This window comes from Manihot esculenta, chromosome 10, assembly GCF_001659605.2.
Source record: "Manihot esculenta cultivar AM560-2 chromosome 10, M.esculenta_v8, whole genome shotgun sequence".
NCBI classification, from domain to species: Eukaryota; Viridiplantae; Streptophyta; class Magnoliopsida; order Malpighiales; family Euphorbiaceae; genus Manihot; species Manihot esculenta.
Genome location: NC_035170.2, coordinates 12,624,173 through 12,637,835, shown reverse-complemented (window position 1 = coordinate 12,637,835; position 13,663 = coordinate 12,624,173). Strand labels below are relative to the sequence as shown.

Genomic DNA, 13,663 nt, shown 5'->3' with positions numbered 1-13,663 from the left:
TTCTGATAAAGCAAATCTTTTTATTCCTTAGGCAACTTGCCAACAGGTGAACAAAAGATTCTGAAGATAAGATATAGGGGTATTGATAATAAAAGTTCAAAACTTTCGGCGTTTTTATGTTTTAATCTAAACTTTTTTTTTTTGACATAATATTGAAAACTTTTCGCAATTTTATTCAAATTTGAATTAAAGACAAAATTTATTTACAAGACTTTATGGCTATGGCTACCTAAAAATTTATTTACAAGACTTTATGGCTATGGCTACCTTAACATCAGTCGCCAGCCTCACAAACTAGGATCTAAAATAAGTATCTTTGTTCAAAAGTCTTTCTTAATTTTCGGCTCTTAGTTCCTTCAATGGCAAAACCACAGAAGAACTAGAGCCATAGCCTCGACAAGCTAAAAAGGAACCAACTTTGCCATCCAAAAATCTAAAGCCCAAACTGGAACCCCATAAGAAGACGCGAAATAATCCATTCATTTTCTACTTCTTACTTCACTCTTTTTGTCTCTCTACTTACTATCGTAATTGTCATTCTCTCTTACCTCTTCTTCATCAGACCTTAGACCCTTTTTCCTCTCTCTTTCGAACCCTCTGCGCTAATACTACTCTAACGACCATACTATTAAAGTCCAGCTAGCTCAGAATCTACCACACACCGATATTTTCGCAATGGAAAGCAGAAGCAAAGGTTATGTAACTGAGAAGGTACTGATTATTTATGGGTTGGGTCTCAGTTCTTGTCCATTTAGGAAAGTAATTGACTTGTTGGGCTCCAAAGAGATTCATGGGATTGTATTTAATTTGCCTAGGAATGGATCAGTAGAAGTGTCGGAGGAGAGAGGAAATGGAATTTTGGAGAGGTGATCAGATGCGTATGATTTGATTAAAGATAAGGGTCTATTTTGAGTTTTTGATAACATGGTTGAAACATGTGAGGTTCCTTAATGTTGTTTGTAAGGCTGACGACTGATGTTAAGGTGGCCATAGCCATGAAGACTTGTAAGTAAAATTTTAAGGAAAAATAGAGAATAAAAAGAGAAGATAGATGAGCAAAGAAAAATAATAACAACATTATAATCCTATATATTTTGTGGGTCCCATTGAAGAATATTTAAAAAATACAAAGCATGTCATTTCATCTAATAATATATGCGAATCCATTTTCAATTCAAATTTAGATAAAATTATAAAACGTTTTCAAAATTTAGAATATTATGCTAAAAAAAATGTTTAAATTAAAAAACAAAAATATTTTTAATGCCAACACCCTAAGAGAAAATAAGTGAAGAATATATTCTTTGCTTTGCCTTTCCAAATTCTGCTTTTGAGATGTTCTCTTTTACTCCGTATAAAAATAATTGGTTGTTCTTGAAGCCCATATTCCATCAAGTGTAAACAACTTTAATATATTCCATTTTATAATATAACTTTCAGTGAATCCATAGTAAATTTGAAGTCCTCTCCTTCTAGATTTTCTTCTCTCTCAATCACTATGGTTATTAAAATTTTTGTTTCTTTAATTGAAGTAAAAGCAAAACATTTCACTCACTTTTCTTCTGGTAGATTTCTAGAAATTGTCCTGAAATCCATGAATTAATTGACAGACTCCTCTTCGCTTATAGCTTTCTTGCCCTGTTTTGCCCTGAGTCATGTCTATCCCATCTTTTTTCTTTTTTTGTTTATTCATTTTCTTCTGCCTCCCCCATTCTATTTTGTTTTCCCCTAAATAGAGGATTCCACCATCCTCTCTTTTTCTCCTTTTTATTTTCCTCTCTCCTTTTTCTTTTTCTTTTTTTCTTCATTTTTATTTTTCAACCTCTATCCAGTTAAATTCCTATTTTGTCCATTTGTTCTTTCTTTTTATTATAGTGTTCACTAACATATTATAAGCAAATTTAGTTATGGATTAATAGTCTTAGGACTAAAGTCAATATAGTAATAGAATTTGTGCTAATATGATTTAGCGGATATTTATTGATTTTCGAAGTTTTAAGTATAACTTTGTTTTTTTACACTCACATATTTAATTTGATAGTAAGTCTGTCAGAATAGAAATTTCAGTTTTTACTTTTGATTTTCAATTTAAAAAAAATTAAAATAAAAAAAAATCTTTAAGACCTGATGATCTGAGATCCAGAAAATGAGGTTTTACAAGGTTTTCCTCAACTTAGAAAAAGCATTTTTCTTCTAGAGGAGGGCAATCCTCCTTTTATCTGTTTTCTTTTATCCGCTAGTGACGTATAATAAACTGTCTGTCATTGGGCCACCTGTCCCTGCCATGTTGATACGGACGTACGAGAATATCAGGTCTCTGCCCCATGCGTAACGGCCTCTAATTCCCCCCGGGCGTGCATGCAGATGGACCCACAAGACAAATGGGTTGATCCCCTTCCTGATTCCGAGCTGGGCCTGAAGATAGGATTAAAGCTGAGCCCAGATAGGATCTATTTAATGGGTCGTATGGACTGGGTCGGCCTGATTAAGGAAGCTAACTGGAGCCCGGTCTTAAAGCTGAGCAGACCGGACCTGGTTCATGGGGGAGACTTGAAGGCCTCCAAATAATGGGCTGGTACCATGGGCCTAGCCCCAGACCGGGGTGAAGAAATCCAGCGGTCATCAATTGCCCTTTTACCTTCTCGCCAGTTATTGCCCGACTGGCGAGGGGGTAAATACCGAGAATCATTATGACCGCACCGTCTAAGTACGATTTGCCTCAGAACACCCTTTCACCTTATTATCATTTCAGATTTCAAATTTCCTCTGTCTTCTCCAAGTTCTTGCATTCCTTTGTTCCCCGAGCACCTTGCTACCTTTGCCTTCCTGTCTTTATTGATCTCCAGGTACGCCTCTTCTTTTGCCATGGATAGCTCTAGCCTCCCCGATGTCGTCAACCTAGAGTCTAGCATCACCCCGTCCAACATTAGGAGTTTTATCTCCAGAGAATAACTGGATACCACTCTTTTTCACATCCGGGCTCCTTACCGGAATGAGAGGATCGTTCTTCCTGATCCTTCTCCCCCTGGCCTAGTCGACCCCCAAAGAGACGTTAGTCTAATCTTCTTCATCAAGCAGAGGGAATATGGTTTGCCTTTCCCCTTTTCTCCGTTTTTCAACGAGGTATTCCGGTATTTCAAGATTACCCCTCGAATGTTGACCCCTAACTCCGTTCTTTTCATGTCTTCTTTTGAATCTGTGTGTTTGAGCTAGGGGTTCACACCCACAGTTCACCTGTTCGTAAGCTTCTTCAGGCTGGTCAAGGCGAGCCAAAAATTTTACTACTTTGTCCCTCACGGAGGGTTGTCCATTTTCACGGGTTATAAAGACTCTATCAAAAGCTGGGTAGAGGGGTTTCTGGTGGTAGAATTAAAGAAGCAAACGGGGTTGGCTTGGGAGCTCTATCTCCCATGGAAGGATGTCTCTCTGGGTTGCAACGACCTACCCCAGCTGAGCCTTACCGACCAGGTCGGATTTCTTCGACTGACTTCTGTGGAGAAGAAGTATGACGTCGAAAAGTGCTTGTTCGCGTCCAATCTTCAGGATATTAAGGACGTGGGTATCCTATCCCATTTGCCTGCTTTAGTTTTTGCTTATGTGATCTTTGCTGAAAACTGTTCTGACTTGCTCTGATTTTTAATTTTGCAGCCTCCGAGGTGAAGATGGATCAGATCAAGACTCCTAAGAATCTCATACTGTCACGGGAGAGCATGGACGCAACTCTGGATGCCCTCCTGGCTGGGCAATCAGTGGGAAAGGCTGCTCAAAGGGTGGCTGAAGTTATCTCTTCTAGGTCGGCTATCCGACCTCCTCCTCCTCTGGTCTCCTCACAAGCTCCTAGGCCAAGCTCCCGACGTAGTAGGTCGTCTCGACCCTCCTGCCGCAGCAAATCGAGCTCGGCTCATCAGTCCTCTCAAGCCCTCCGGCCTCAGCGTACCTCTAACGAGGGGACAGGAGAGGCTCCCAGGATCATTTCTGAGCTGGCAGAAGAGACTAGGCCGGCGAGGTCGGATCATGCCTTTCCTTCTGAGGAAGCTCCAGAAGTGAGGCTTGAGGCCCCCTTCGCTGAAGAAGAGGTTCCCGAGGTGAGGCTAGAGGTTTCCGTTATTGAAGAGAGGGCTCCAAAAGGAAGGGTGGAGGTCGTCCTTGTGGACGAGGATGATCAAGAAGTTGCTACTGAGGACCCTCCTGTCATCGAGAGGGCTGAGTCTAAGCCTACGGATGAAGTTCTCCCTCAGGAGAAGTCGTTGGTTGCCTCGGAGGGCATGGCAAAGGGGGCTGGGAGCAAGTGTCCTTCTTTCTCTGACACTTCTGCCCCAGTTCCAAAGAGACCTCGGGCCTCCGGACATGTTGCCCCAGCTCTGCCTCCGCTCGAGAAGAAGAAGACCTCGGTGGTGCCTCTACTCTCTACCCATGATAATGACATTCTCAACGCAGAGGACATCACCCATCAATCACCCGCAAGCGTGGTCGCGAAGATAATTCGAGAGCGGATGTTCGGTGGAGTTACGGAGGCTTCAGATCCTCGCCTGCTGGCTCTCTCTGGCCTCTTGGCCAGCTCTACTCGAGAACAGGTGGCCTTCCGGGCTCAGTCCAGAGATCAGCTTGGGGATACTGCCCGGGAGCTGCTCTTGATGGTATTTCGCCCTCATTTCTTTTCTGTTTTAATTGATTTCTACCCATGTTCTCTTTCTGATTATATTTGTTCTTCTCTTTGGCCAGACAATAGGCATTTTTATGGAGATGGATGCCCGGGATCGTGCTCTCAGGGACTCCGTGGACCATCATATTGAGGAGACTCATCTCGAGGAGAACTTGTCGGCAACTAGCGATGCTCGGAGCAACCTAGCCGCGACCCATGAGCATGCCAAGTCCCTGGAAGCGAAGTTGTCTCACACCCGGAGGGTTCTCAAAAAATCTGACGAGAGGGCAGCTGCAGCTGAGGTCCACTGTGAAGGAGTCTTGAAGCAGCTGTCCTCCATGGTGGAGACCCTTCGTGAAAAGGACGAGGCTATGAGCCAGAGGCACGAGGTCCGGCGTCAGTACGAGGCCCTGAAGGTTGATTTCGATGGAGCTCAGGCTCATCTTGCCAAGGTGAAGATTTAGATGGAGGGAGCACTAGCTCGGGTTGAGGTTCTCGAGCAGGAGCTGAGTAAGAGTTCTGACCGTATCAAAGATCTGGCCTCAGCAGAAGAGGAGTCTAAACTTCACAATCAAGCGCTCCGTCATGAGGTCAAGACTTTGGAGCACAGATGCTCAGCCCTGCTCGAGGATGCTAGACTCGTTGAAGAAAGGATTCAACTCGAGTGTGAGAGGCGCTTGATGGAGTATAAGGAGTCCCCCGAGCTGAAAAAAAAAGATCGAGCAGGCCTGTGAAGCTCGCCTCCAGGATTACAAGAGTTCTTCTGAATTTAAAGCCAAGATAGCTGAGGCCTGCGAGGTGCGACTTGCGGAGTTTAAAGCTTCTGATGAGATGAAGGCAACCGTATGGAATAAAAGCTTCCGCATGTTCGTCTCCAGATACAACCGGGGCCTAAGGACAGCCAGATACACTCCCTCCACCCCGTTAGCTAAACTCCGAGCTGTAAAGGTAGACTCTGATGGCGAGGAGGTGCTTTATGGGGAGGACGACAGGCCCTTGCCCAAAGGGGCCTCTCGCACCGCAGTTGGGTCTTCTGGGGCAGAACCCGAGCTAGAAGATGAAGATGCTAGTCCTCAGGGGTAGGAGATCGTGCCTTTCGTAGGCACTGGAGGGTCTGAGCAGGAGGGTGCTGGGCCTCCCATGAGCAGCAGTGTAAATAATATAGGTGTAGACAGTGCAGATACTAGGGTAGATGATAATGCCCCTAGGCGTGTAAGTCCTTTAAGGACAGTTTTCCCTCCATCCCGTGTAGATAATTAGAATAGGCTGTAATGTATTTTTCTTTTAATGAAATTTCATTTTCATTTACTTTGCTTGCTTTTTCAGTTTCATTGGGCTATTTATTCTGTTAAACAATCTGTCTTGTCAAGAATGAAACACTTAGACTATGTGCTTCGTAATTTTTTCACTATACTGTATTTTCCTTTTTGCCTTCAAGCCCATCAGAACTAAAATTCTATCAATTGACTGAACTTTTGACTTATAAATTTATCTATTTCACTAAGGCATTCTTATCTGTACGTTCTTTCCGAGCTGGACTAGCCTTACCCGTGAACTCAGTTTTTAATAGTGGGCTGAACTTTCAACTTATGAGTTTTTATGATTCCTGCAAGGACATCCTCATTTTTCTCTTATTACTTTATTACTATGGTCTCGGGCACATAGCCTTTGGAGAGTAACAATAAGTCAGATCATGTACCTTTTAAGGTGATGAGCAAGGCTAACCTTTTGTTTTTAGTTCTGTTATGATAGGAATTGAGGCTGGGGCCTTTAGCTCATGCCACTGAATTTCCTCTCGGATCATAGGAGGCTTGTTGCCTTCAGTTTGTCTTTGAGCTTTCTGAGCTCGGTTCTCTCTTGGGCATTTATACCTCTCGGTCTTCTACCTCCCTGAGGCCTTGGGCATTTATACCTGTTTCATTTTTTTTTCTTTTTTGTTTCTTTCATGAAAGCAATATAAGTAGAGACAAATAATGAATTGGGACGGTAATCAACGTCTGTTTTATTATCATGCTTTAAAATACGATAGGTTTTTTACATTTGATAATACCTCAGGGGAAGTACCTTTTCAAGTGATGGATATTCCAGGCATGGGGCTCAGGGTTTCCCTGCATATCTTCAATTCGATATACCCCTGGCTTGACCACCTTTGCTATTTTGAATGGGCCCTCCTAGGTCGGTGCCAACTTGCCTACTGCCGTTCTTTTTCCTGTAGCTTCTAGGTTTCTCAAGATTGGGCTCAATGCCTTTCCCACTTACCATGTATCCTAGAAATTTTCCTCCCCTGATGAAGGCACACTTCGCTGGGTTCAGCCTCATTCTGTACTGTTCTAGCACCTCGAATGCCTCCCTTAGATCTACCATGTGCTGTTAGAAAGTTGGGCTTTTGACCACCATATCATCTACATTATCTTCTACGTTCCTGCCGATCTGACTTTTGAAGATTTTGTTCATCAGTCTTTGGTATGTCGCCCCGATGTTCTTCAGCCCGAAGGGCATGGCTTTATAACAATAAGTCCCATCTTCTATTATGAACGAGGTCTTTTCTTCATCCAACCTGTCCATTGGGATTTGGTGATAACCAGACATATCATCCAAAGAAGACATGTAATCAAAACCGGTCGTAGAGTCGACCATTTTATTAATGTCAGGGAGGGGGTAACAATCCTTAGGACATGCTTGATTTAGGTCAGTGAAATCTATATACATCCTATACACTACAAAAAAACAGTGGTTTAGCGACCAAAATTTTGGTCGCTAAAAAGAAAGATTTGGTCGCTATTATGAAATAGCGACCATTTAGCGACCAAAATGAATTGGTCGGTGTTTGGCCAGTCACTAAAGTTTTGGCGACAATCTAAAAATTAGTCGCTAAAATAGCGACTAATCAGCGACCATTTTTTGGTCGCTAATTTGGTGTCATGGCAAATTAAGTATTAGAAATATTAGTCGCTGCGTGGAAGTAAATTGGTCGTTAAATTTCGGTCGCGAAATGGTCGCTAATTTGGTCGCTATTTCGTTGTTGTTTGATCATCTCAGGGAAGAGCATTTAGTCAGTGTGTGAAAGTAAATTGGTCGTTAAATTTTAGTAGCGAAATGATAGCTGTTTTGGTCGCTAATTTGGTCACTATTTCATTGTTATTTGATCGCCTCAGGGAAGAGCATTTAGTCACTGTGTGGAAGTAAATTGGTCGTTACATTTTGGTCGCGAAATGGTCGCTGTTTTAGTCGCTAATTTGGTCGCTATTTCATTGTGATTTGATCGCATCAAGGAAGAGCATTTAGTCGCTATTTAGTCGCTATTTCATCACAAATTAATAGTAAAATTAAAAAAATATTTATTATTTAATTTGTTTTTGTGGCTGATTAGTCACTAATAAATACATTTAAATCTAATTCATATCATTTTTTCAATAAATTCATAAACCTGCTATAATATCAATATGTACACACACATTCCAATACATAAAACATCAAAGACAATATATACACATCAACTTCATTTCATAATTCTGCAATCTAAAAGTCCAAAACATTACTATAGTTCAACACTAAGAAACTTAAAATATCTCAAAATATATAATGGATCCAAATAGTATCAAATTCATATCATAAAATATATTATTTAAGTCAGTGAGTAATGACATCATGCTAATCCATATGTGAATCACCAAGGGATCTATGAGCTGGAGGACTATCAGATGATGATGGCATCAATGAGGAAGACTGCTGTCCCATCTTCGCTGCCTGTAGTTCATCACGCATTTGAGCTATCATCTGATTTTGGTCTTCTACAAGTTTCTGCAAACTATTATACTTCTCTTCAAACTTTGCTTCAATTTCCTTATTCCATTCTGGTGATTGGGATGATGGAACATTTGTTGATGTTCCCCCAGTTCCTGTTTGAGAGAAGGCAGAAGAGGCAGCACTACCTAAACCATAAACTCGACTTCCTTGCCATCCTCCTGCTGCAGTAATGAACAATTGATCCTCATTAATAGTTCCTCCATCTCCTTCCACATGATCTGATCCCACATACTGGCTTGAATGTTGTTCTTTTAGTTTCAGATAATTTTCCTAGAAAATCACAGAATAACAGTTCAATTTGAATACTAAATTAAGGAAAAATGCTAATACCTACAAGATATGACAATTATAATACCTGCAAAATATCACATTTACAATACTTGCAAGATATCATAATAGAAAAATCAATCACACAACTGATAATCATAAACAATTTCCTTGTGAGAATCACCTAGATATCAAAATCATACTTGCAACTGAAAATCAATCACACAACTCAAAATCAATCAACAACTCAAAATTAATCACACAACTGAGAATCATAAACAATTTCCTTGTGAGAATCACCTAGATATCAGAATCATACTTGCAACTGAAAATCAATCACACAACTCAAAATCAATCACACAACTGAGAATCATAAACAATTTCCTTATGAGAATCACCTAGATATCAGAATCATACTTGCAACTGAAAATCAATCACACAACTCAAAATCAATCATACAACTGAGAATCATCAACAATTTCCTTGTAAGAATCACCTAGATATCAGAATCATACTTGCAACTGAAAATCAATCAAACAACTCAAAATCAATCACACAACTGAGAATCATAAACAATTTCATTGTGAGAATCACCTAGATATCAGAATCATACTTGCAACTGAAAATTAATCACACAACTCAAAATCAATCAACAACTCAAAATCAATCACACAACTAAAAATCATAAACAATTTCCTTGTGAGAATCACCTAGATATCAGAATCATACTTGCAACTGAAAATCAATCACACAACTCAAAATCAATCAACAACTCAAAATCATTCAACAACTCAAAATCAATCACACAACTGAGATATCAGAATTGTACTTGCTAATGAAAATCAATCACACAACTCAAAATCAATCAACAACTCAAAATCAATGACACAACTAAAAATCAATCACATAGACATCAAAATCATACTTGCAAGATATTACTTAGAAAGACAACTTGTTTATATAGAAACTTACATAAACAATTTCAGTTCGTTTATCAACAAATTTGTTACGATCACTCTTCTTTGTATGGGTGTGGAGAAACAACTCAGCTGCGGTTGGAGGAACATTGTTTGTCTTAGCATTTTATATGCGTCTAGCATGCTCCTCATGTGTTATGGACCCACCTGTATGTTTAGAAGGACCAGCTCCTTCACCTCCCTTCTCTGTTAGGCGGTTCTTTGTGTACTTCATTGACTTTGCTACATACTCTGGAGTACTCCAATCTAAATTTCATTTATCCCAAACTTCATTTGATATATAAGCACTCCTCTTTTTTTTCTTCTTTTCATTTCTCAGAAAGTCTTTGTATCGGGTAGCTGTTTTTTTTATTCCATGCCTTCCTCACTATTGCAGCACTTCCCTCATCCCAGTGAAATTCTTTCTGTAAATTAATTTAAAAAACACATGTACAAATACAACATAGATTATAAGACATTTTATCTTTATTAGAATGCATAATATTGCGTACCTCAAACTCTCTAAAATAAAAATCTTTTGTGGATTGTGGGATATTCTTTCAGGAAGAACCCTCCTTGACATTGTACTTTTGAAAAATTTTTGTGCAGGCACCAAATGTCTTCTCAGAAGGTATAAGACTGTAATAGTTTAATAATGCGAGCATAGTTTATAAATATTCAATATAATTATTTTTAAATAATTAACCAAAATGAAAACTAATAACAAAGATATGTAATACAATGATAAGTAATGTTATACATTATACTTACTTTCCGCTTGCATGCACATAACAGTAGGTCCTAGTAGCATGTGATGAGGATGAGGATGCAGATCGACTAGCACTCGATCCAGAAACAGAACTTGAAGAAGTTGGGGCAGTGGGGGCAACTGGAGCAAGTGGAGGGGCTGCAGGGGCTGAGTATGATACAGGGGTTGTTGGAGTAAGTGCTGGGGCTCTAAAGTCAGCTAAAGAAGGTGCAGTGGCTATAATGCCTCGACCACGAACAATTTTATATGTTCACTGGATACACATTCACTGTATTTAGAGATCCTTTGGCTAAATCTTGGATGAGAGGATTGTTCACTGTGTTGGCTGGTTCATGTACCTATTACAAAAAGTGAACATATAAAATTAATTTTGATTCATTCACCAAATTCAGCGTAGTATTGCAAGTATTATAAAGCTTACGTATGCTTTGAACCATGTGGGAAAGTTATTCTCCAATGTGATGTCTACCTCCCCATCGGTAATTTTAGGTGATATCCTCCGTAGTTCCTCAATATATATTCTTGCATTACAAGAAATTATACAACTTTGGTTATTTCCATGAATATATATGCATTTTAGAAGACTATTAAATTTATAATTTGGCAATGAATTTAACTTACTTGATAAATGGCGAAACTTCTTCACAATTTAGTAAGATATATAAATGAGCTGCATTTCTTTCATCCTTTGTCAATATCCTTTTCTTTGATTGACCTATGGGTCTACCCGGATATTTGAATATTGATAAATTTCCTTCAATCTCCTGATCTTCCACTACACAACCATTATCATTACGTGGAACCCGCCGATGCCTTGTAGAAACATGTGACTCAAAATAGTAAGCACAAAAAGAAGATGCTTCTTCTACCAAGTATGCATTAGCAATTGATCCTTCAACTTTGACTTTATTTTTAATATTCTTCTTTAAAATTCCATTGTACATGCATTACATAATTAATTAGCATACAAATTAAGCATATTAAATAATTGATATATTGAAAAAGCAGCAGCGATTAATTATTACCGCTCATAAGGATACATCCAACGATATTGCACTGGACCCTCAATGCGAGCTTCATATGCAAGATGAACCGGAAGATGTTCCATCGAGTCGAAGAAACCCGGAGAAAATATTCGCTCCAATTTGCATAGTATAACCAGAATGTCCTCTTCAAGCCTTTGCATATCTTCCTCCCGTAAGATCGTACTCATTAGTTGCTTAAAGAAAATACTTAGCTCGGTAATTGCTTCCCACACTCTCATTGGTAATAATTCACGAAAAGCAATAGGCAACAACCTTTGCATGAAAATATGACAATCATGACTTTTCATTCCAAATAATCTATACTTGTTCATGTCGACACATCGAGCCATGTTAGACACATAATCATCAGGAAATCTGAGTCCCTTAATCCATTCACAAATAACTTGTTTTGCCGGTTTGTCCAATGCATATATTGCTTTTGGATACCTGCCAGTTTCTGCATTAATCTCCAACTCAGGCCGCTGACATATTTCCCTCATATCTTCTCTTGCTTTTGCATTATCTTTTGTTTTACCCTCTATATTCATAATGGTATTGAACAAGTTATCAAAAAAATTCTTTTCAATATGCATTACATCAAGGTTGTGTCTAATAAGCAAGGAACTCCAATAAGGTAAATCCCAGAATATGCTGCGTTTCCTCCATCCACATGTCTTACTAATAACAGCATTAACAACATCTGAACCTGGATCTGTCACTTTCATTAATCCAAGACTCTCTATCTCATGCAAAATTTCCTCTCCAGTCCTTACTAGAGGTGCAAGTTCAGTTACAACTTTGTTTTTTCTAAACCATGATTTATTCTTCCGCCATGGATGGTTATGGTTCAAAAATTTGCGATGATTATCAAACCAACATTGTTTACCACCTCTTGGCAAAGTAAATGCATCAGTGTTATCCATACAATATGGGCATGCAAGCCTTCCTGCAGTGCTCAAACCAGAAAGCATGGCATAAGCAGGAAAGTCACTAATGGTCCATAGCAAAGCAACCCGCATGAGAAAATTTTGCTTCTTATCCACATCATATGTCTCAACCCCCATGTTCCATAATTGTTTTAGTTCTTCGATTAAGGGTTGTAAGAATATATCAATTTTAAATTTAGGATTATTTGGGCCCGGAACTATAACAGTGAGAAACATATATTCTGACTTCATACACAGCCATGACGGAAGATTATACGGTGTCAGAATGATGGGCCAAGATGAGTACTGTTGGCCAGATTGTCCAAATGGTTGGAATCCATCAGTAGACAATCCAAGCATCACATTCCTTATCTCTGATCCAAATGATGGATAACATGCATTAAAGTGTTTCCATGCAGGAGAATCAGATGGATGATGCATGACCCCTTCCTCATATTCATGTTCAGCATGCCATCTCATATGGGGTACTGTTGCGTCTGATGCATAAAGCCGTTGTAACCTTGGAGTGAGAGGAAAGTAATACATCTTCTTATATGGCTTCTGAACAACTTGCTTTGTCAAGCTGTTTACCGTGCGTTTATATCTAGGAAGCTGGCAAAACTTGCATTCTTGTAACTCAGCGTCACCAGACCAATATATCATGCAATTATTTCTGCAACAATCAATCTTTTTCACTGGTAGACCTAAACCCTCAATTAACTTTTTCGTTTTGTAAAAATTATCAGGAAGCACATTATCTTCGGGTAGAACTTCTTTCAAAAACTCGACAATCTGATCAAAACATTTTACAAAGAAATGATGCTCCGATTTCATGTTCATCAAACGTGCCACAGCAGACAGTTTTGTGTGCTTATTGCATCCTGGCCATAACTCTTCACTTGCTGCTTGTAACATTTCATACAACCTTTGTGCCTCGGCATTAGGTGCCTCCTCCATGAATTCAATTTAAGGCGGTAAACCAAAACCTTCAAGTACCATTTCATGGTGTCGGCCATTAGCCCCAGTTTGAAAATCATTTTCCATGATAGTTTCAGACAATAGCACACTAGAGGTTCCTTGATCATCCCAACATTCACCATGTGCTATCCACCTGTAGTAATTAGGGACGAAACCATTTTTCATCAGATGATATCGTACATCGTCCACACAGAGGAACCTCCGATTCGAACACCTTCTCATACTACAAGGACATCTTATATTCATACCATCCATACATTCAGGATGGGTTGAAGCAAATTGTATGAACTCCT

The 13,663-nt window shown here is 39.5% G+C and overlaps 1 protein-coding gene across 1 annotated transcript; it reads right to left on the bottom strand.

Annotated features, from left to right (window-relative positions):
• Positions 1-11,462: 11,462 nt before the first annotated feature.
• LOC110624156 lies at positions 11,463-13,349 on the bottom strand. Its single transcript, XM_021769277.1, has one exon. The coding sequence runs from the start codon at positions 13,347-13,349 to the stop codon at positions 11,463-11,465; it is 1,887 nt and encodes a 628-aa protein (XP_021624969.1).
• Positions 13,350-13,663: the final 314 nt, after the last annotated feature.

Coding starts and splice junctions, on each gene's coding strand:
- LOC110624156 (XM_021769277.1), bottom strand. CDS start 13,349: ATGGAGGAGGCACCTAATGCCGAGGCACAAAGGTTGTATGAAATGTTA.